This window comes from Prosopis cineraria, unplaced genomic scaffold, assembly GCF_029017545.1.
Source record: "Prosopis cineraria cultivar Desert tree isolate PC_DT_omini unplaced genomic scaffold, ASM2901754v1 PC4, whole genome shotgun sequence".
NCBI lineage: Eukaryota > Viridiplantae > Streptophyta > Magnoliopsida > Fabales > Fabaceae > Prosopis > Prosopis cineraria.
Genome location: NW_026555335.1, coordinates 42,502,294 through 42,525,413, shown reverse-complemented (window position 1 = coordinate 42,525,413; position 23,120 = coordinate 42,502,294). Strand labels below are relative to the sequence as shown.

At 33.9% G+C, this 23,120-nt stretch overlaps 2 protein-coding genes across 6 annotated transcripts; both read right to left on the bottom strand.

Moving 5' to 3' along the window:
* Positions 1–471: 471 nt before the first annotated feature.
* LOC129309837 (uncharacterized) lies at positions 472–7,914 on the bottom strand. 5 transcript variants are annotated; one of them, XM_054951572.1, is made up of 10 exons: positions 7,712–7,914; positions 5,984–6,069; positions 5,157–5,653; positions 4,849–5,010; positions 3,952–4,050; positions 3,720–3,818; positions 3,359–3,479; positions 2,178–2,408; positions 1,956–2,080; positions 472–1,659 (listed from the first exon to the last, which is right to left on the bottom strand). In XM_054951572.1, exons 1-10 carry the CDS (start codon positions 7,742–7,744, stop codon positions 983–985), a joined length of 2,130 nt encoding a protein of 709 aa, XP_054807547.1. In that variant the 5' UTR covers positions 7,745–7,914; the 3' UTR covers positions 472–982. The 5 variants fall into 5 exon arrangements, with proteins under 5 accessions (XP_054807547.1, XP_054807545.1, XP_054807549.1 ...); XM_054951570.1 differs by having other exon boundaries at positions 3,720–3,842; positions 7,712–7,881; XM_054951574.1 differs by having other exon boundaries at positions 3,952–4,044; positions 7,712–7,881.
* Positions 7,915–18,256: 10,342 nt separating this feature from the next.
* On the bottom strand, positions 18,257–22,059 carry LOC129308143 (PLASMODESMATA CALLOSE-BINDING PROTEIN 3-like). The gene is made up of 4 exons (XM_054949177.1): positions 21,892–22,059; positions 21,551–21,787; positions 21,386–21,419; positions 18,257–18,787 (listed from the first exon to the last, which is right to left on the bottom strand). The coding sequence occupies exons 1-4, from the start codon at positions 21,947–21,949 to the stop codon at positions 18,496–18,498; spliced, it is 621 nt and encodes a 206-aa protein (XP_054805152.1). The 5' UTR covers positions 21,950–22,059; the 3' UTR covers positions 18,257–18,495.
* Positions 22,060–23,120: the final 1,061 nt, after the last annotated feature.

Below are 23,120 nucleotides of genomic sequence, written 5' to 3'. Positions count from 1 at the left end.
GTTCATATTAAAAAATGTGCAGTCAGCATTTTGATCTAGTATGAATAATAACTGAAACATATGCGCATGTCAATTTCTCACTCGGAAAACCTCATTGCCAACTTAAGAGAGACAAGTTTTCTAAATTTTAGCGCATCGCGAGTAAGCTGCAGCAAAACTACTGGATCGTTTTGATTGCATGTTAACATCATGAATTTGTAGTTTCTGATACTTGCTGCACAATCTTCTTTTCACCAGTTGAAATGATTATAATATTTCTGTTCAAAATGAAGAACAATTGTAAGTTTGCTAACAAGTCACTTTTTTTTTTAATTATATAACCTATCTAACTCTTTTTCATAGGAAAAGGGGCCTCACACACTGCACACACCACACACAAATAATTTCCCCACCAACCATGATGTTTGATCCTTCAACCTCTAGCATTAAGGAATAGAATCATAATAGGATGGGTGCTACTTGAATCAAAGGTTAACCTGATTTCACCATAGGAAAAAACTGCAACATTTAAGTGCAAGGGAGAAAACGAAAGTGCTATTTTGTGGGGTGTAATATTCCTTTCTCTACAATTAGCCTTACGTAACGGGGCATTGAGATTAGTATGGTTTTTGAAAACCGAGTGACAAACTATTTGATAAATCCGAGCGTTAGCAAGCATTTCCATACTTGACCGAGGGTTAACTCTTGTCTATCTAGCAAGCACTGGACCACAATGCTACTTCCAAAATACCTCTTTTTCTCTCTACAAGCTAACAAGCCATTCGGATTAAAAGCCATGCTTGAAGGTCTACCCTTAAAAGTAAAACAGGACAGCTTCTGTTGCTTCGATCATCTAAATCAGCATGTTTCTGCACATCCCTTGCATTAGATTTCTTGCATAAGCAAGCGCGCTTTCTACGAGCTAACGAGTGTCACTAACTGATCACATTTTAATACAAGTCAGGAACTCTCTTTTTAACTTCAGACTCGGAGATTGCGAATCTTAGACTTCCTGGACATCTTCAAAACCTGGCGGGGCATCCTTTGCGTCCATAATTTTCCGATAATCCTGGATGGACTTCAATGGAAATCTGTCAAAAGGAAACTCTATTTTGACATGCTTTCGAAGATTGGCAGACAAAGATGGCTTATCCCGAACGTTCAAATTCAAATCACCAGAAGTGATGGTCTTTTTATCTTCTGCCTTCTCTGTGTTCAGCCTTGGAGGCTGCGAAGCCTTGCGTTCATGGACTCCTTCAAAACCTGGTGGGGCATCCTTTGTGTCCATAATTTTATGATAATCTTGGACATACTTCCATGGAAGTTTGTCAAAGGGAAACTCTGTTTTGATATTTTTTGCAAGATCAGCAGTAGACAAAGATATTTTATCTCTAACGTTCAGATTCAAATCTCTAGAAGCGATTAAGATCTCATTATCTTTAGACTTCGCGGAGGTTTGCTGAAGTATCGTCGCTTCGCCAGAATTAAAAGAGAAATTTCCTGATTTGTCTTTACGATTCTGAACAAAGTCAGTTCTACCCAATACATCCTTTCCTCCAACCATGTCAATATCCATATCAACAGCCTCTGGGTCAGTTAACTCATCTATGGCTCTATCATCTTTCTTAAGGCGAAAGACACCCCATAGGAAATTTTTAGCATCTAATCTTTCAATGGTACCTGTGAGCACAATTTCATTTCGTCTTTGTGAAGAAGTCGAAGGAAGGCAACAATAATTTATATTCGAGCCAGGCAGGCTATTGGACAGGTAAACAATAATTATCAAAGCACTCACTCTAAAAGTAGAACAATCAAACAACGTTGAATCTAATTTTTAGAAACTCCAGATTCCATTCTGCATTTTTCTATCAATAATCCTGAATTTATAAACCTATACGTACCACATAAATCTGGAAGCATGAACCTCACAACTATAAAAACAACTAATATATAAAAACGATAATGAAGTACCGTACCCTGGGAGCCCTCATCTAGCTGTTTCGAAGTAAACACCAACAACTCCACTCCATCAATAACACTTCTCAACATAGCGTTTTTGGCATCCAAGAACTCAAATATGAAATTTAAGTGCTGTCTAGACCTACAGTTAATGGTCAATACCAGTACAGGCAGCTTAGACAACACATGATTGCATGACTCCAAACCAAGAGGATCATCAGTAAGAAGCAAAAGCTGACCTCTCACAGTTATCTGAAGGAAAGAAGTACAATGCCACGTCTTGAAGTCCCGGACAGTCACTTTGGAACAAATCTATCAAGAAATTGGATATAGGTAGTGGTTCCACCTCAAGAACTGAGGGCATTTTGCATGAATGATAGAATGCTTTACGATGAACAGTGCATGGAGGTAGAGCTTCCAATCCATCATAAAGTGTGCACAATGCAGCGCTTTGAAATTTAAATCCACCCCTAGAAAATGGTCAGAAGCACATAGTTTGTGGGTCATTACAATTTTGTTTATACTACTAAACCAAAATATCTACAGGCTTCATCAAGTACCAGTAATTAACTAGGATATGGTTTGGTCGAGAAGGATTGAGGGAAAGGGAAGGAAAGTGAAATTTCAATTTTGACATCTTCTTAATTTAGATTTAAACAAACATTTAATGTTAAAGTTGAAATTTCACATGCCTTTCCTAACCCAATCCAAACATACCACCATTGAAGGACAGGTGATGTGCCATAACATCATGAACCAATATACTGCTCCAAAAGTGCAAAGTTTAGATCAAAAAGGAGAAGAATCAATTACTTTGAAACATAACCAGTTATTTGGTAAGCAGTAGGTTTCAATTTAAAAGCAAAGCAAATTCTCCACTTCAAAAGCCAGGGGAAGGCCGAAAAGGGGGGATATTCTGTAATTCCCAACTTCCAGCCAACCACAATAACCTTGCTTTTCTAATGCCAGCAATTGGTTGTTTCATGCAAAATGCATGAATAAGGCCATTTCCTTCAAAGATTCCCCCATATACCTTCACCGCATCTTATTTCAATTCAATGAAAAAGAGGGAATATGAGCATTACAATTGCAATTGGATTATATTCCACAGATCCATCGTTTTTATACTAAAGTAGTACCTATTATGGCTATGGAGGCACTGAAACTCTCTTGCAAACTATGTTCAAAACTATAGAGGTTTATATGCATAGGTGAACTTACAGATATACATGCATATAGTCCTTTTCTTAGACTGCTTAAGTTAATATCCTACAGACTAGACTAAAATGAGAAGTAAATCTAACTGTTCATTCCTACCATGGAATTACAAAGCGAACTTTTTTTCCAGATAAAGTGAACTTTACTACAAGGGTAAAAGATGAAAGAATAAGTAATACAGGACAAATAAAAGGTTACATACTTCCAGGTAGCATGTGAAGAAGGTACGCAGCAGCAATGCATCTTTAAATTCATCTGAATGTTCCACGGCCCTCTCTCATCAACATTAGATCTATTACGTTCACCGTTAGCACAAAAAACACCTATACACACACAACAAAAACGATATATGTAAGGGCAGAGATAAAATAAGAGAAATCAGGTTAAAACCCCACATGTAGCACATGACTAATGCTTTAATGTGTGTAAAGAAACTTTTTTACATATACATGATGAGATTTTAAAAGCTAATGCAACAACAAACTATGGTAGAACAAGTACCTTGGCTTTTGGGATATGTAGAAGAGTGACGGACAAGATACAGAAGTTAAGCTAAATAATACCTGAATCAACGACAGGTGAAGATTGTCCAGCTTGTACAGTGGCACTTGGTTCCTTTTTGTTAGGCGTTTCTACCTGCTGATCCAAGCTTTCAACTTGAACTGGCATAAACCATTCCTTAGTGCCTGTGAAAAAACTTTTCTACTTATAAATGATGGGATACTAAATTTTAACATACTGTGGTCAAAAGTGACAGTCATGACATTACAACTACAGTCTAAAGAAATATCCTACCAGGATGAACAACAGGTGAACATTTTCCCACTTGTGAAGCTGCACATGTTTCTTTTTTCAAATGCTTTCCTAACTGCTGATCTAGGGTTTCAGCTGCAACTAGCATAGATTATCCATTAGTAACCGATTTTCCTAAACATGCTCCTTTTTGGAGGGTGCTACAGAAGCTTTAGTATCAGAAGCAGGGAGCAGAAAGCCTCACAGTCAACGGGAAAAAACTCCCAGCACCTTAGTCATTTACATGCTAGAAGAGACTAATTAAACTGAAATCTGTCCAACTAACAATATGATTTTGCAAATTGTTTTGTTCAGAATGTCTGCTTCTGTGATAACAGAACATAATCAAAGGAGCAGTACCTTGCAATCAAAATCTTCAAAAACAATGTGCCCATAGCCTTACCTTATTCTAATGCATGTCTATATTATTTGGCAATCGTACCCCTATTCATACACATAGCATAATATATTTCAAAAGGAAGCCACTTGATTTAAATCAAATATGAGTCAACTAGCCCATTGCATGCATTGTTGCTCTTTTGTAAACAGTTGACACATCCTAGTACTAATCTGTTATTTATCAAAATTGAGAAACTTGTTTGACACTTTCTAAGATATGTTCACCAACAAATTAGTTTCTCATAATTTACTAAACAATTTGTTTGGATCTTTTTGTTGAGTGTTACCCGGGTCACCTGCTTGCCTAATTATCTGGGAACTATAAATAGTTTGGGGTCATCAAATTATTCCGTATCTCAGCACAAAAAAACTGGAAAGAACAGAGAGACAACAAATCTTCGAGCAAGTCACCCAAGAACAATAATTTGCACGAAGAAATAAGCAAGCCAAGGAAAAAAAAAAATTCAAGCATAAAACATAACTATGACAAATGGGAGATACCTGCGGTGTTAATTGGAAGAGAGCTTGCTTGTGTTGAATACGATGCTTTATCATTACCCTGACGTGCACTTGCTCTAGAAGTTTCCTCTTGGTTGACCGGTCTAATGAAGCTTGAGGAGTGCTCTCTCCAATCACATTTCCTTGAACGGTCTACAAGGATTCCTGTAAAGTTTGAATTAATATGTCACACAGCATAAAATTCTATTTTCATCAAATGCCTTACATGCGCATGTGTGTTATGTATCCAGGTTTTCTGTTTAAGGAGGGGAGAGGAGGACTAGATAGACAGGGACAATCAAGGGTGTTACCTTTTGCCAATGAATGAGGAGTTTGTTGATTAGTTGTTGTCTTTTGAACTCCACTGTGTCTAGGTAGTTTCCCATGTTCCACAGGTGATGAGCTAGAATGAGGTTTCACATTCATAAATGAAACCTTTGCATTAACTTTTTTTGATGGACTATACACCTTGTGCATAGAAGAATTCGCAGGAAAAGCTTTTGAGGACACTTTACCACCACAAAGTCGAATGGCTTCTTCCTCAGGTATGAATTTCACTTTCCCAGTTCCACCAACATTTTGGCTTCTAGAACAAGTTTGCAATCCAGAATTATGCATTTTATATGGACTCGTTGAATGTGTATTCTCATGTTCAGTTATATCAGTTATGTCAGAAGCATCGACCGCAGGGTCTCTTGAGAAATTCTTGTTTTCAGCATATTTTAACAATGTTGCATCATTCCCAGAATGGCAAGTTTCACAAATCCAGTCATCAGGAACTATTTTGAGAAAAACTTCCATACAATAACTGCAAACAAAGAGAAGTAACAATAATTCAGGATGAGATTTATTTAGCAAAATTATGAAAGCATTCTGGTGATCACAGGTCCATCAATTATGTGATAAGCATTCTGATTCACACCACAAAAATTACAGCACAAATAAAATGGTGAATTTTTTTTTTTTCTTGGGCTTTTGGATAGCATAACAACAATCGAACATACAGCCAAGTAAATGCATTTGATAGATGAACAAACAGATCAGGCTTATAAATGAACTAGCTAATTCAATTATACTTAACTTTCCCAACAAGTTGGATATATACATTTAAATAGACAATAAGAAAAGAAATCATTACACATGTGCACGAGCAACTTTGCATTTGGAGCAAGTAGCAATTACTTCAGGGAAACCAGCATCACCGCATACATCACAAGGTTCAACCTGCAATGAAAATGAACACCCAAGTTTTTAAAATATCAGTTGTACAGAAAAGCCAAGTCTTCTTGATAGATATTGAAATCTTAAGCATTCTTTCCTCTGCCTCCCTCCTTTTGAATAAATAAAGTCCCTCCACCATAGAAGTTCATACTATGTCGTAGGTTAAAACTTACAACTACAAAACAGTTAAGACAAATCAGCAACAGGAAGTCACTATATGATTTTAAATGAATAAGGTGACGTATGAAAGTGATGTCTCTTATTTGAGTCATCAGCACACAACAAATGACCATGCTAGAAGAATTTGGAATGATATTATTTGTTCCCTCATTATTCTTCTATACAATGCTGATATATGTACTTGTAAAGAAACCAGATATTTGCTGCAAAGGTTTGAAAAATATCTCATGCCCCATCATTACTTTCTAGCAAACATACATTTTGGTTCCTTATTTTCTTCTTTCTTTTTTCTTTTTTTTTTAGATTTCACTTTTTCCCCTTAACTTTATTTGGTTATAATTTGATCCTCTAAATTAAACTCGTCTTTCATTTTTATTCCTTAACTTTCATTTCGTTTCAATTTTATCCACTAATTTTACTTCATATTTCCCTTTCATCCTTTAATTCTATTCTTTTCAAATGTGATTCTTTAATTTTAAAAAAAAAACACTATTCACCTGTTTCTTTCCATCTAACAAACATCCTCAAGTTAAAATGTTTAACAAAGAAAATCCTGCATCGGCCAAAAAAGGAAGAAGAAGTCCTGTAAGGCTTATAGGTAACTTAACTCCCTGTATCACCCTCAAACATATTGGGGAAGATGTAGCAGGTGCTATGCAGCTGTATCGGTAAAAAGGGAGATGCAGCCCTGTTATCAAAGCTCCAGGTTGACATCGAAAATTATTATTATTATTATTATTATTATTATTATTATTACAACACGTTCAATGTATAAGATACAGATCTGTTTTGCCCGTGTGTATCGACGGGCACATAATTAAGTATTAATTGTTAATACATCGACATACTTTATTGATGACATTAAACCCACAATGAAAAAAATTCGATCATTTTTCTCCCTATCGAGATTGGTGCATTGTTTGTAACTCTGACCTGGCCCGATCAACCTCGATTTCCAGATCTCTATAAATTGGAGGGTTGGGATGCGGTGACTTCAATCTAATTTTTTATTTACTCTTTTACAGTTTTACTATCTACCCTAAAAGAACATATAGCTACTCTCAAGCCCATCATTCTAATTTAAATTCTAGTCATGCTAATATGAATATCTTATTTTCATTAAACTTGCAAACAATGTAATGGTTGCCTCCCTCACCCCGTTCAATTTTTTTTCTAAAAAAAACTCGCTTTAAATCCAAAAGGGGAAGAAGTATGAACTCCCAGTGATGTTTTAACAGTCACGCAAAAACATTAAAACAAACGACCAACCACAAGGATCCATGCGCAGTGCAAAAAGCGAAGCAGTAATTTACAGTGGGCATATTATAACCGAAATAAGAAAAGAAACACGTCGAGAGCTCAAGTGGGGGAGAATTCATACAAGTATGTCTCAAAAATGTAGGACGAAAGCAGACATGCATGGTGAAAAACTGCAGTTGAATTAGGGTTTTCTGGGGCCTCTTACGTTGTGGATGTCGCCTTGTTGCTGCATTTCCATGATTAATGATGGCTTGTTGCTGCAACTCTTTTGGGTTTCTTGCTCTGAACGTGAAAGGACGGAGGCAATGCACAGAAATGGAAAGACGGAGCGACGAAGGAACTGGACCGGCCCCACTCAGTCACGAAAGAGAGAATGACAAAAATGGCGCCACGTAGCAGGCGAAAATCGCGTGGATAGGCTTGAGTGGCGCCCACCGAAGGAAGATAAACGGTGATGATTGGGAGAAGCTGAAGCTGATTCTGATTTGATACGCTTCAGCTTCAATATTCAACGGTTGTGGGCCTCCCCTCCAAATTTATGGATACATGATTGTTTACTCAAATTACAGTGAGCTCACGACTCACGCATCCCGACGCGAATCTGATTATCTCTCCCGCCTCATTTGATGTATTTGATATGGTTAAGGGTAGTTTGTTTTAGTTTATTTAAAAAAAATTACTTACTTTGTGAGTTTATATGTTGTTTATTTAAATTTTTAAAAAATAATTAAAATCTGAAAAAAAATATTTAATTATTTTAAAGAGCGACTTTAAATAATTTTTAAAAATAATCTAATACAATAAATGAAAAAGTGTTTTAAAAAAACGAATACATAAAAATATCATAAAATTTTAAAATAATATAATAATAAATTATTTTTATAAAATAAAAGTCAAGAAATATATTATAAAATATAAAAATAACTAACTATTAATTATTTTTTTATTATTATACCTAATATAAAAGAATGTCAGCTTTTCATAAATTTTTATAAAATGAATATCTTTTTATAAAATATCTAAACTTCCTAAAAATTATTTATTTTTTATTTTTAAACAAGTGAACCATAAATAGTTTTTTATGAAATTAAAATTGAAATTAAAATTAAAATAAAATAAAATTTTAAAAATATATTTGGTATATTAAAAAATAGATGGAATCCTTTTATTATTCTTGTTGTCGTGTAAGATATGAAAATAAAATTATATTTAAAAGACAAAAATAATCCTAAAAATTAAATTTAAAATAAAATATATTAAAAACTTAATTGTATATGTTAATTTTTTCATATATTTAATATATAAATAAAATATTATATAGATAATAGATATCATATATAAGTAAAATATGTCACAAAAGAAATATTACACACACACACACACACACATTATAATTTAGAGTTAAAGTTCAATTTTGCCTCTAAAGTATACCCGTAGGATCATCCAGTGTCTTGACGTTAAAATGTTAAATGTTGATTGTTAAGTGCTGATGAGTCATTATTTGTTAACCTCCACGTGTAAAGATCTAATTGTAAATTTGGCAAGGATGAGGTGGAGCTTAGCTAATTGAAGGGAAAAGGAGGTGGAAAAAAAAAGCTTCAGCGGTGTAAAAAATACAAGGGCATATGTGGCTTGAAGAAATCAAAAAGGAGACAAGGTGACGAAATCAAAGAGCAAGAATTATGTTACAAGCAACTTTGATGGAATTAGCCACTGTGTCATCAAGTTTTAGGAGGAGGAGGGCAACATTCATAAGGCAAGGAAACGAAGACACAAACTATGTAGGGGACGTGAGATACTATCTGTGCAGAGAAGTGGCTCCTCATTAGACCTCTTAGACTGAGCATAAACCTAGATAAAGGTTTTATGGATGTCTGAATTACTACCAAGTATTTTTTTAGCATTATTTGTTTGGTTGTTTATGGTGACATTAAGCCTAAGTCTTGATGTTTTGGTTATTGATAGGGAGGGGAATGTAGGTATTTTGCATGGCATGATCTTAACATGGGTGAAAGGCCAAAGGAGGTGATTCAAGAGCTCCTAGGAATTATCGAGAGGCTGAGTAACAATAATGGGAGTTCGAGAGGAAATACAAAGTATGGTGGTTTTGTCACTACTCGTGAAGGTCTAGTTGCAAAGGTTGATGCCATTCGTTGTGATCTTAATGAGCTGAAGTCTAAACATTGTGCAATTAAATTGGCAAGGGGAAATGAAAAGAGGACGCTGAGGATGGCTACTTCTACTTTAATTTGGTCGTGGCTTCTATTTGTTGTTCTCAAGGTTTCAAAAGTTGTGTAGGGATGGGGTATTATGGTTGTATTTGATGATTATGTGCATGTTTAATGGGTGCTAAAAATCCTTGAAACTCATTTTTGCATTGTCTAATGGAATCAATGCCAAAAGCCTTGTGCTATGTTTTGGAGCATTGAGGGAACCATAATGGCATTTGAAATTGCAAGAAGACATAATGTGTAAAAACAGAGCACAAATCTTCATAGTTATATCAGTATAAGTTATGTGTACTAGTATAAGCAAGAACTCATATGTGAAGAAGTGCTAAGTCACTATACGAGTATAAAAGATTCATAAGAATTGATAAGTATTTAATTCAACTCAAAATTGTGTTAAAAAGGATTCTAGAAAAGTTATAAAGTTAACACAACTCATAAAAAGTGAAAGGAATTGATATTGAATGATTTTTGAAGAGTATGAAATCAAAGCACAAAGAACAAAGCATATTTTTTCATGTTTATATCGGAATAAGCATCACTGTATTAGTATAAGGAAGTTTTGTTTAGGTATAAGAAAGCTTTGTACCGAAATAAGTGTTCAAGATAATACAAGCCAACTTCTAATAGGTGTAACTCTTTCATTAATCCAAATGAGGCAAATGACATATGGTTGGAAAGATCTGAATGTCTAGTTTCAAAGGAAATAATACCTAGGTGAATATTCATAGTATTTTCAAAGATATGATCAAAACAGTGAGCGAAGGTCAATAATGTTTTTCTGCAGGTTTGAAAGTTTTAATAGCCAAATTTGAAAAATCATATTTATTTCAAATAAAATCTATTTTGAATCTTGAGTTATTTGGATTGTACAAGTCTATTTTCAAATTAAAGAAGTTTCACACCAAACATATTTGTATATTAAGAGATATATAGAGAATGCTAATTAAAGGTCAAAACTAAATATCTCTAAAACTCTTAATTCAAAATATAAACATTAATAACATAATTAAACTCAAGCTAAAATCTTTTCAAATCTCAAGATAGATTTAAGAAAGTATTTGAGACAAATTAAGTACTTATCCTAATGACAAATGTAAGCTTCAGGTAAGATGACCAAAAAGAATAAGGAGTTAGAGACTAAGTACAAAAAGGAATAAGGAGTTAGAGATTAAGTATATAAACCAATTACCCTTAATTTCTATTAAATACAAATTAAAATATTTGCTTCTCTATTTTGTAATCATCAAAACAAAGGTTCAACATAATGCTACCTAACCATCAATGCTATTTATTTTAACTTGCAAAATGGCACAATGTCATCAATCTTAGGCAAGTAAATACTAAAGGAAACAAAAAGAATACAAAAATTAATCCCAAGTCACTTTGATACCAATTTTGCATTCATCCTAAATAAGTTAATAAATGTTCATTCATACAGATAGGTTGCAAAGAGCTCCAAAATTAGTTAACATTACACAATATCCATTTAAAACCCAATATCTATCCAAAAACACAAGTAAGTCCTCTTCTGCAAGTCTCCTTGCCAATTGCATGTCTACATTGTGCATTTATAAATGCCACCTTTAAAAGAATTTCCCTTCTATAAGTGAGTCCTCTTCTACCTAAGACCCTCAAGCTATGTCTTAATGACACTAGACTGCCTATCCATCTCAGTCTTGATGGCTTAAAAGGTAGGTGTGAAGGTTGACCAACTTTTGTACCATTACCAGTATGCTTGATCTTCCTCAATGTACCTTCAGCATTTATGGTAACAACCTTCTCCCTTCTGAATTCCCTCTCATTTAGGATGGAAATTCATGTTTCTGGGTCAATATGGTGATGGATGTATTCTTCGACAGTCTTTTCCTCAATAACTACCTCCAAAGGTAAACTAGGCTGTAGAATCAGACCAAGAGAGATATTATTACTCTTAGACTTAAAATCAACAACGCACTTAATATGTTAATGTACTTACATTATATACAGTCCATCCTATTTTTAAATCTACTCAAACACCCATGCCAACCTCAGTTATTGGTCGATAAATAGTCCTACTTCTAAGGGATAGGCTTGATTAACTTGTTTGAATTAGTGGAGGTGTTATAGCAGGTATGAAAGCTAGTTGTGATCCACTTAAAGGTACAGGCATAGGTTGCTCGATAAGCTCATTATATAATTGTTTTTAGCCTTTTTTGTGGTTATGCTTCATTGGTGGATGACCTTTACATGTATATAAAACAAAAGTAAGTCTCATGCACAAAAATTATAAAAAAAATTACACAAGTTAATAAAATAAAGACTTACATCCTTGCATGTGGACTTATTATGTCTAGCTAGATGATAGATAGGGTACTTCATTGTCAACCCTTTTTGCTAACTCTCTCAATAACAAGTTTAGAAAGATTAGACATGGCATTTGCCTCTATTTCAATGGTCTTTTCCTAAGATCTTTGCATTGCAATTCCCTTTTTCCTCTTACTAGTACTCTCATCAATCCTTTTCCTCTTCTCCTTTGGTCTTCTTGATAGTGCTATGACAAGTGGAGGATCAATAGCTTTAAATTTATCTATTTGTCAGAATTGTTTGCCCCTAACAAGTTGGAATCTAGTCTCGTAGCTATCCAAAAAATTTCTCCTTATGGTAGAACAAAGATATGCATGACTATGACTTGATCTTAGCATGATACATAGCACATTTTGCATGTTGGTATGAGATGCCAGTTAAATCCTATACCCTGCCTATGCATGTTTATTGATCTAGGTAGAGATGCGTCAATCTTTCCCCTCATTTACCTTATAATCTGTATCTCTATTAAAAAAAAACCCTACTTGACAGTAAGAAATCTATTGTCTTTAAAGAATTTTAAAGCTTTTGGATTACAATTTGTAGTCCACCTATCAATAATCTTGTCACCCTCAGCCCATTTAGACATCATTTTTAATATCATACCCTCAAACATCTAAATCACTGGAAGACACCAAAACTTATTTATCTAAGCATTTAAACTCTCACTTGTATTATTGTCAACAACCTAACTATGACACCTATATGTAAAGTATGCCCTAACCCATACTTGAGGAGGATGAGAAACTAAAGATTTAGCTGCCTATTTACTTAAACTTTCAAGTGCTTTCAAATTATCCTTGAATTGCTCCTTAAATGTACTCCAAGTACAATTATAGAATCTTTTCTTTAGTTCTCCTCCCTTCTACATTCTACTCCAATTAGTATAGATATGCCGTGCACATAGCCTGTGATCAACTTCAGGTAAAACCTGTATCACTGCCAAATGTAACCCCTGCACACAACAATTCATGAGCATCACAACAAGTAATGACATACAAATTGATTGAACCAAACTACTAACCTTTTGCATGTCTGATATAAGAGTGACTGTAGATCCTGTTCTTAGCTCAAGTGACCTTATCAACCATTGCAAAAACCCTCTCCAGTTTGAAGTATTCTCTTATTAGGTTAACCCAAAAGCTATTGGGTAGAAGGAGTCATTAACATCCAAACTACACACTATCAACAAAATATCTCTAGCATTCCCTTTGAGAAAGGTACCATCTAGACCAATAAATGGCCTATAACCTTGCATCTAACCAACTTATAATGTTTTGACTAACTAAGAAATCTAATAACTAAGGACATATTTATAGTAAGAAATAAATAAATTACATGAGAATAGATAAATTCTAACCTTAGATGTATTAAAGCACGAGTACATGTGGCTAAACACCCTCTGCCTACTCTCTGCAGCTTCCTTACCTAGATCTATACTAACATTAGATCTAGGGTTTGAAGTTTTAAGCTCATTATAATAAGTTTTAAGTTTCAAGTACTCATCCTTGAAACTGCCTTCTATCTTTTGCATAATCATTCGCTTAGCCTTTTTACACTTTTGGATGCTCACACTTAAATTGAGGTCATACTCCAAGTCCTTCTTCATATCATATATTTTTGAACTAAGGCCCTTCTTTTACCTTTTCTTTAAAGTGTTGAGCTACCCACTTCACAATAGCCTTAGGATTCTTATATATCCTAAGGCATCTTTGTCATTCTCTCTCTTGTAGGCTTCCTACTACCTTTTGCCTTTACCCATACCATTGTGCCATCTAAAGTGAAGGGCTTTAGCTTTTATGACTTATAGGGGCAAAGTTATATTTTCAATTTGTTTATGAGGATAAAAGTGTCTTAAAAAATAGAATTATATAGAATTGGTCTGGATTCCATAGCTTTAACCAAGGAATGCAATTCAAGCCTTTATTAGGATTCATGGAAATTCTAATTCATATATACCAAACATCTCTTTATTAAGATTCCTACTCTAATTCCATTTCCATCTTTTGTATTCAACTCTACCAAACAGGGCCTTTTTTTTGACTAAATTACTCATTTCAGTCCTATATATAAATCACATTTTCATGGTGTGGCTTTTTAGATAATATTTAAAAGATATTTTTATAATTATCCTTCATGAAAGAGAAAAAATAATATGACATCACTTTTTAAATTTTTTATATAAAGGTGTATTTAAAATTTTACATACTTTTGTGTCTTTTACCTTTTTAGCATTAATACTAATGAGTTTGGTAAAATGATTTATAAAAAAAATTGAAGGAGTACATAATAATCAAGCCGCTTTTTTCTACTCACGTCTTTTACGGAATGCTTCCCATGAACACACAATTTGAGTTTAGGCCCTAATAATTTGCTTCGTCTCATTTTGTTTATCAGTTCTTATATTAAACACAATCTCCCTTTATTCTTAATTCCAATCATTAGTGATCACATAATTGAACTTTTTTAAACCAAAATATCTAAATCACAAAACCATACTTTAAGTATTACTTGTTTCTTATATAAACACATCTATTGGCTAAATTCTTTTGAAACAAAATTTCAATAGTAGCTATATTTAAAATCTATCCTTTATTCATTATATATCTATCAAATATAAAACTTTCACACATAGTTTTGTTCGGTGGTAAAGGATGACATCACTATTATATTTCTGTTATGAAGGATTATGTTATTATTACATTTCTATTATAGAATAGCTTAGATATAGCTTAGACATTATAAATGTAGATAGATATAGCATCATTGATTTTATGTAGATTACAGTGATTCTTGTAACTGTATGTATGTGTATATATAGCTATTATAGAGATGAACAATATAACTTTACCTTCAATCAGTATTTCCTTTTCTTTATGGTATCAAATCTTTAAGTTCTTTGCACATGGCATTACACCAATGGAGATATTTATTTGCTTCTACAAAACTATTGGGCTCATTGTGGCAGTCAATGGCCATTAAGGAAGCTTTATGTGTTAGGGAAAATCTAGTATAAGAAACAAAATTGGAGAGGGGTGTTGAGTTAAGTTACTTGAAGCTGTGGGAGTAGTTGAACGTGAATGGGTTAATGAAGATGGTAGTTCAACTTCAAACTCTTCAAATCATTGAGGTAGTTGCTTTTGTCGCTTGCTTCAATGCGTTTCAGGCTGTTGACCTATGTTAGATTCAGTGGATTGTGAGTCAGGATCATGAGAAAGAGGCCCATTGGTCTCATTAAATGGCATGACATCAGTAATAAGGATATCAATATCATCCCACCATGTGTCATTTGGGAGACTTAAGTAGCATAGGTCATCATTATGAGTATAGTAAAGAAGAAAATCATCCTCAATGAAAACAACATTTCTCAAGACATAAACTTTATTAGTCTTCATATCATATAGTTTATACCTCTTTTGGTTATTTGGATACCTAATGAAAAGACATGCTTTGCCTCATTCATCAAATTTGTCACTAGGTTTGGCATTATACATGTAAGCCAAACACCCAAAAGCTTGGAGATGTTCATAAGTTGGTTTCTTCCCCATTAATATTTCATAGGGAGTTTTATGACCAGTAAATCGTGATGGTAGACGATTTATGAGATAAGCTGCAATTAAAGCACATTCTCCCTAAAATTTAGTTAGTAAGGTAGCCTAAAATTGTAATGCTTGTGGAGTTTCAAGGATATAACGGTGTCACTTTTCACAACTCTATTTTGTTAAGGAGTGTAGGGACATGTAGTTTGCAAGATAATGCCTTTTTCTGCATATAAATTCAGTAAATCGCTAGATTGAAATTCCAATCCGTTATCTATTTGAATTTTATTGACCCATACTGCAAATTGATTTTCAATCATAGATAAAAACATTGCAAGACAAGTCTTAACATCAGATTTATTTTTCATGAAGTAAACCCAGACACCTCTACTAAAATCATCTACTATCATGAGAAAATAACGTGCACCGAGTAATGAAAGTGTCTTGTAATCTCCCCATATGTCATAGTGAATTAATTCAAAACAATAAGAAGTCTTTATTGAACTTTCAGGAAAAATAAGCCTAGTTTGTTTGGCTCTAACGCAGGAATCATAATGACCAAATTGTTTATTCTGAAAAAAACCAAAAAAATACTCTATTTGTTTTATCTTTTCTTCAGGAGGATGACCAAGTCTGTGGTGCCATAAATGAGGGTCATTTAAATGTTTTACTAGCATCGCTATATCACACTTGAGCCTTGACCCTAAGACATATAACCCATCAAGTTCTTCAGCCATCCCAATCAGCTTCCTTGACCTGTAATCCTGTACTAAGCATAAATTTCCCACAAGAATTACATAGTAGTTATGATATTGTCTCAATAGTATGCTAACGAAAATAAGATTGGATTGAAAATCTGGTACATGAAGAACTTTGTCAAGATGGAGGCTGTCATTGACCTTTGTTTGACTAACCCCTGTTACAAGAACACTATGACTATTAGGAACCTTTACTAGTAGTTGGTTCATTGTCTTCATTATTCCTTCAAGGAGGTTAGGATTGCTAGATATGTGTTTCGTAGCACTTGTATCCATGACCCATTCATCATTAAAGTTAATCATACCTGCCATGTTAGCATGAGGTTGATCGATTTGCTTGGATGGCCCCGACTCACAATTGATGTACTTCATAAATGCGTCAAATTGTTTAGACATCAATCCTAAAATGAGACTGCCATTGGTTGTCACTTGTGTGACATGTTGATTCTGCCCTGTATTACCACAATCATGTTCTTTCTTGTCCCTATTTGATTTGGGCCACTCAGCTAGGTAACCCATGAGTTCATAGCATCGGTCTTTTATATGACCGAGTTTCTGACAATGGTTACATTTTGGCCTTTCCTTTCTCCTATCTCTTCTATTTCCTCAGCTACCTTGGACTTGGAATGCTACCACTTCAGCCACTAGTTTGTTCATTGCAAAAATTTGTCATTATTGCTCATCTTTTGCCACTAAGTGATATGCTTGACCCAATCGAGCTTCATACTCAATATTTGGGTTTTAATGATATAAAAGGACTTATCTAAACTCATAAGAAAGTCATGTAGCCGCTCTTTCTCTTTCATCTCCACTAGTTGCTTTTTGATATCGCACTTGCAACCCCCACATACACCTTTTAGACATGGCATGATTGTTTGAATCTCATCCTATAGACCTTTAAATTTGGTGTAATATGTAGGTACATTGGAATTCTCTTTTCAAAGCATTACGACGGCCTGCTTCAACTCATAAGCTCTTGATGTACTTCCTTTCCCAAACCTTTCTTCAAGATCAACCTAAATCTCCCTGATAATCTTTGCATACCTTACGCTTGAATGAACATCCTTGTCCATTGCACTTTTTAGCTAGCCTTTCACCCTAACATCGCACCACATCCATGGGTTCAAGTCTGGAGAATTTGCTTCCAGCATATGCAGTAACCCATCTATGAAGCACATCTTATTCTTTACGTAAAGTGCATTTGCCATGTCACTAGCACATTCAAAATAATTTTCCTCATTGAGCTGTTCTTTAAATACACATGTCTAAGGCTATCAGACAAGTGCAAGGAGTACAAAGAGGAAGCATCAATGTTGTTCAATGTCATCTTTGCACTCATCATTGTCGTTAGTTTCTATGCATGGCCGGAGAAATGGCTGGAGTATGCTGTTTGTAAGTGAACAAAATGATCTTTTGATTTAAAAAAAAAAGAAAGAAATAAATGTACCAAAACTATAAACGAAATTCGTTCATGCTTAAGAAACCTAGAATTAATCAATTTCCTGCTTACCATTCCAGCCTTCTTTAGGGCAAAAACAATGCTAACTTCTTTTTCACCCTTGATTATAAATGGAAGAGAAACAAAAAAAAATGATTAACATAAGGATAACTGATAGAAAAGTAACATCAAATTGTTTAGAAGAGCTGTTTTGATAACATACGGGAGAATTAGAGAAGGTTATAGTAATTTATTTTTTTCTTCATCACACTTTTGTGGATCCATGAAGTCTGATCAAACATGGCCTTAAAAACCAGATTAGGGTGCAAAAATCCAACGCTAATAGAATTAATACATACACACATACATACAGCACAAACCTTGGAATCCAAATGTACATACAAAGGCAAAGAGAGAACATGCAAAAACAGAGAAAGGAGATGGGGGAGAAAGTCTCAAGTAGGAGTGTACTAATATAACAGCAGCAACACCACCATACAACTATGCTACTATTGAGTAAAGAATAAAAGGCCCATCAGATACTCCTCAAGTAAGTAGGAGAACTAGAAACTCAGTCCAAAAACAAAACAAAAGAAAATAAAGAAACTAAAAGGCAAGAAGATATCATGTCCCCAATTAATTAACAAACTCTCATGAATACTCATTCTGCATGGAAAGATTCAACCCCTCCAGAGCTGAATCATGAACAAGTGAGACAAGAGGAGGGCAGAGACACAAGAGTGGAAACAAGCGTCCACGAGTCTAAGCCCACCATGACTATCATCTGAGTTCATGCCTGCTGCCGATGGCCCTATGCCCCCACTACCGATGCCTCCGAATACTCCCGGCGTCGCACTGTATGGAGTGGCAGTTGTGGTGGTTGACGATGACGGCATTGTACTGCCGGTGGTGGTTGACGATGTACTTCCAGTGGAAGGAGTGGTTGCCGTTGGGGAGGTATTGCCTGCATTACTGGTTACCATCGAAAAAAAAGCCCACTAAATTTAGATCACTCCAAATCTCCAATTCATTTCTTAAATGATCAAGACCTAGAATCCATCCCAATCAAATATTACATATAAATATGAGTTGTTAGGAATGGAGAAGAGAATGACACTATCTTAACTCAAAACTTGAAGAATCTGACATATGTGTTCTTATAATTTATTTGAACAAAGAATACGTGAGACTTCATACATGGACTCATGTTTACTACTATTTCAACATTTTAATATTAATTAAGTTTAATATGGCATACTTAGCATGCCAATGGAATTGCAAGCGAAAATGAGCTCAATTCGTAAAAATAGTGATTTCATTTTGCAATCCTCTCAAATTCCTCAAGCCAAAAACATATATAACTATGCTTAAAGTGGAAAATCGAGAGAGGAAGGACTCAGAAAGCAAGAAAGCTTAAAGTGAAATGGAAACTGGTTGGAGAAATACATGAATATTGTGGACTTTTTCTAAAGAAGGCTCAGATTCCGTCATGAAAGCAAGTGTTAATGCGCCTCATCGTCACCATCCACATCCAAAATCAATCAGTGTTATTCATAATGTCCACTTCCCCGACTTTTTGACTGCTTCTTTACCTTTTTTGATCCAAAAAACAACACCAAAAGCAAAAGGCATGCCATCACAAACACCACCCCCAACAACAGGGACACAGTTGTCCTACTATAATACTTGGTGCCCAAAGAAATACTTCCCCATATCTCCCTATTTTCTTTTCATAAGATTAATATTTTGGACATTTCAAATTTAATCGCTTATAAATTTTTTTTATTTTGTCCTCACTGCAGTTTTGAAGTATTCAAATTAAATTTTAGCACTTTGGATTTGGTTATTTGTCATTTCAATACTAATTTTATGAAAGATCACATCTTTGGGCCATTCAAATTTCCATCTAATATTTTGAAAAGGAAGGAACTGGAAGAAGATCAAAATAAAGGAAAATAAGAGAATCATTTCCCATCTAACAGGGTATTATTGTAACTAATCAACAATTATATGAACCTTAAAATTTGGAAAAGGATATATATTTAGGAGCAAAATAGAAATTCAAATCAAGAAAAATAAGCAGGTGACGATCTAATCGTATAATAATTTTGATAAATAACTAAAATTATATTTAATTTGGAAAATATTAACTTGTGACTTTGAAAATATTGGCAGGGACGGTAATTTTTTAAAAATATCATTATATAAATTTTCAAAACAACGATTATTTATCTAATTTCCACAAGGCTCGTGCTTCACAAGAAGGCATCGGATCCCAATTATTGCTGCGCCTTTGCTTCGACGCGAGCAAGTACAATGAATAGCTAGTGACTAATGGACATCACGATGAAATGACAATATTGGTCAAATTAGAACAGGCGTTTGTATCCGCTGGACCAGGACCCCAAACGATAACATAGCAGGCAGCAACATGAAAAATGAAGGTACAAAGAGAAAAGCAAAAGGAAAAGAGAAAAGCGGCTTGCTAGGTTTTTCCTATCTAATCAGATCAAATATTTAAATGTGAACACGCCCAACTTAAAAAATATTACTAATAAATAAGTGTATTACCGGTGGAGGTGTCTTAACAGTATATCAAACCAAATTGTTGTTAAATATTTTTTCTTATTTTCTCGTTCAGTCTTTGTTTTTCTTCGTTCAAACCAGATCTTATTACCTGTCCTTTTCAATGATTTCCTATGGTTTTCCCACACGCCAAACAAAGACGTATCTCAGGTGAGTTATTGGTACGGACCTTCATGAATTTTCCTCGCCGGAACAGCTTCATTTTCGGCATGCATATATATAATATTATCCAATATATAATATATGCTCACTTCAAGTATTACTAAAAATTTATGAAATTCCACCACACTCCTTTGCAATGCGGCAAATATAATGAGTTAATGATACACGACTTTCAAATTATGTATTCTGGCATGCCAGAAAAACACTGATTTTCAACCCTTTTACTTTCGGCCTGATTTACAACCATGTTTAGAATATTTGAGGCACTATCTAAAGGAAAGAAAGGCACGGGACCTCTAAAGCCGACCGCTTGTCTTCCTAATGCCCAAACATTTTAATAGTTTTTCTATAATTAGACTTTACACAATATGAGAGATATTAAGCGGTGCAATTTTATATTTTTATAATTTCTAACAAATAAAAAAAATTCACAAGTTTTGAATATTTATCTTTAAAAAATAGAATAAAATGCATCAGCTCCTACAGTAAAATATCAAAATATATCTCCTTATATATATAGAATATAATAGTTAAAAAATAATTGAAAGAACGAAACATCACACGAACCATTAGAGGCTACAAGACCACCTAAACCAACCTCATTTGAGGAAAAATAATCTATTCGAATGCTAGCCCAATAATCCCAAAGTAAAGTTGCCACTTTATTCTTGGGTGATTAAAGAGTAAAGGCCCGACCATAATCAAAACATTTCAAAGAGATAAGACCAATGGTACCCTTAAATTAAATAAACAAGCTAATAAAGTTGATAAAATTAAAAGAGACAATGAATCAGAAGGCGAGCCAAGGAGAGGGATGCTTACGTGGCGGTTGAAGGGTAGACGCAACCAGACGTGCCTGATCACCATCAAGAAGAAAAATGCAGCGTCAGGCATAATTTTTTATATATTTAGTTTTGAACACAGTTTGCAGAGAGAGAGAGGGAGGGAGGGAGGGAGGGAGGGGGGAGAGGCGGAGATGGAACTGACTGGGGTTAGAGGCGGTGAGGGTGGCGGTGCCGGCGAAGTCGCAGGAGCCCTGGGATTGAGACCTACGCTGGAAGTAGCTGTTAACGGCGTAGTTGCAGTGAGCCCTGACGGTGTTAGGTTGGAAACAAGGTCCGTTCTGACGGATGGGGTTACAGTCAGCTCCAGCTCCGCAGGCATAGTCCAGCGTCTTCTGCAACACTGCGTCGCTTCCGTCTTTGCACACGCACCAGTTCCCACCTTTCATAATCCAAATGCCAAACCGAATATATATATAAATCCACACACAAACTACGACACAGAAAGAAGACAATCTAGGTCAAGCAAGAAGAAGACATGCGTACTTGAAAGTGGAATGGAGGCCAGAAGAGTCATTGCCAGAGGCAGAAGAAGAGAAGCCATGTTTGAGGAATGCAGGAGGCTGGATTGGTGAGGCTGTCACAGAGAGAGAGGATCCGTAGACACAATATGACAAACGCGAGAGAGAGAGAGAGAGAGAGAGAGAGAGAGAGAGAGAGAGAGAGAGACAGAGAAATTCTTGAAGTGGAATGATAGTGGCCACCCTTTTAATTCTGGTGTCGGCTTGTGTGTGCTTTTTCTGCATTTCAAGTTCGAAGAAATAAAAAATTACTTTGCAAAGAAAATTACATACGACCATTCAATCAATGACAACGATCACTGTAAAATAAATTATAATTAAAATAAAAGTGTAGCTTATTTTTTTAAAGGTTAAGATATAATTTTATTTTTAAATTTTTTTAAAAAAATAATTTTGTCTATGTATTTATAAATAAGATAATTTTATTTTTAAATTATTTTTTAAAAGAGAACGAAACCCTTCTATAAAGTGTATGGTGCTTTTAAAATAAAAATTTAAAAATAAAATTACCTCACTTATTAGTATAAAAAAATTATTTTTTTAAAAAAATTTAAGAGTAAACTTATACTTTAATCCTTTTTTTAAAATAATAATTATTGTTAATTTTTATTTATAAATAATTTATTTAAATGATTATTGGATATAATTTTTTTTATAAAATCACTCTCTTTTTAGGATTAAAAATTTTTTTACTAATTCTCAAAAAATTAATCATTTAACTTTTACAGTTTTAATTTATAATTTATTTAAACTTTGATCAATTATAATTTTATCATAAAATTTTAACTTAATTATAACTTAATTTTTAAAATAATTCAGTTATTATAATTTCAATCATTTAAACATTAATTTTACATTTTTAAAAATAAAATTATAAAAATTAAAATTATATTAAAATTTATTACCAATACTTTATATTGTTAAATTCTTTTAATATTTTTGGTCAAAAAAATCTTTTTAATTTTTATAAATATTATTTAATATTTATAATTTATTTTTTAAAATATAAAAAGTAATACTTAAGCAGTTGAAATTAAATGAATTGTAAGAGATAAAATTTAAAAATTAAATTAAAATTATAAAAGTTAAATTATAATAAATTAAAGTTAAAAAATTGAATTATAATTAAAGTAAAAATGTGAAGGTGAAATGATTAATTTAAAATAATTTAGAAAAAAATCTGAACATTTTTAT

Bases quoted from the DNA above. Each gene is read 5' to 3' on its own strand.
- LOC129309837 (XM_054951570.1), bottom strand. From the start codon at position 7,744: ATGGAAATGCAGCAACAAGGCGACATCCACAAC. The intron at 2,409-3,358 runs GTATGTAACCTT...ACCATTTTCTAG, and splicing joins TCTTCACATGCTACCTGGAA to GGGTGGATTTAAATTTCAAA. The intron at 2,081-2,177 runs GTCAGCTTTTGC...CATTAACTGTAG, and splicing joins CCTTCAGATAACTGTGAGAG to GTCTAGACAGCACTTAAATT.
- LOC129308143 (XM_054949177.1), bottom strand. From the start codon at position 21,949: ATGGCTTCTCTTCTTCTGCCTCTGGCAATGACTCTTCTGGCCTCCATT. The intron at 21,420-21,550 runs GTCAGTTCCATC...GATGGTGATCAG, and splicing joins CCTCACCGCCTCTAACCCCA to GCACGTCTGGTTGCGTCTAC. The intron at 18,788-21,385 runs GTAAGCATCCCT...GATGGTAACCAG, and splicing joins GTCTACCCTTCAACCGCCAC to TAATGCAGGCAATACCTCCC.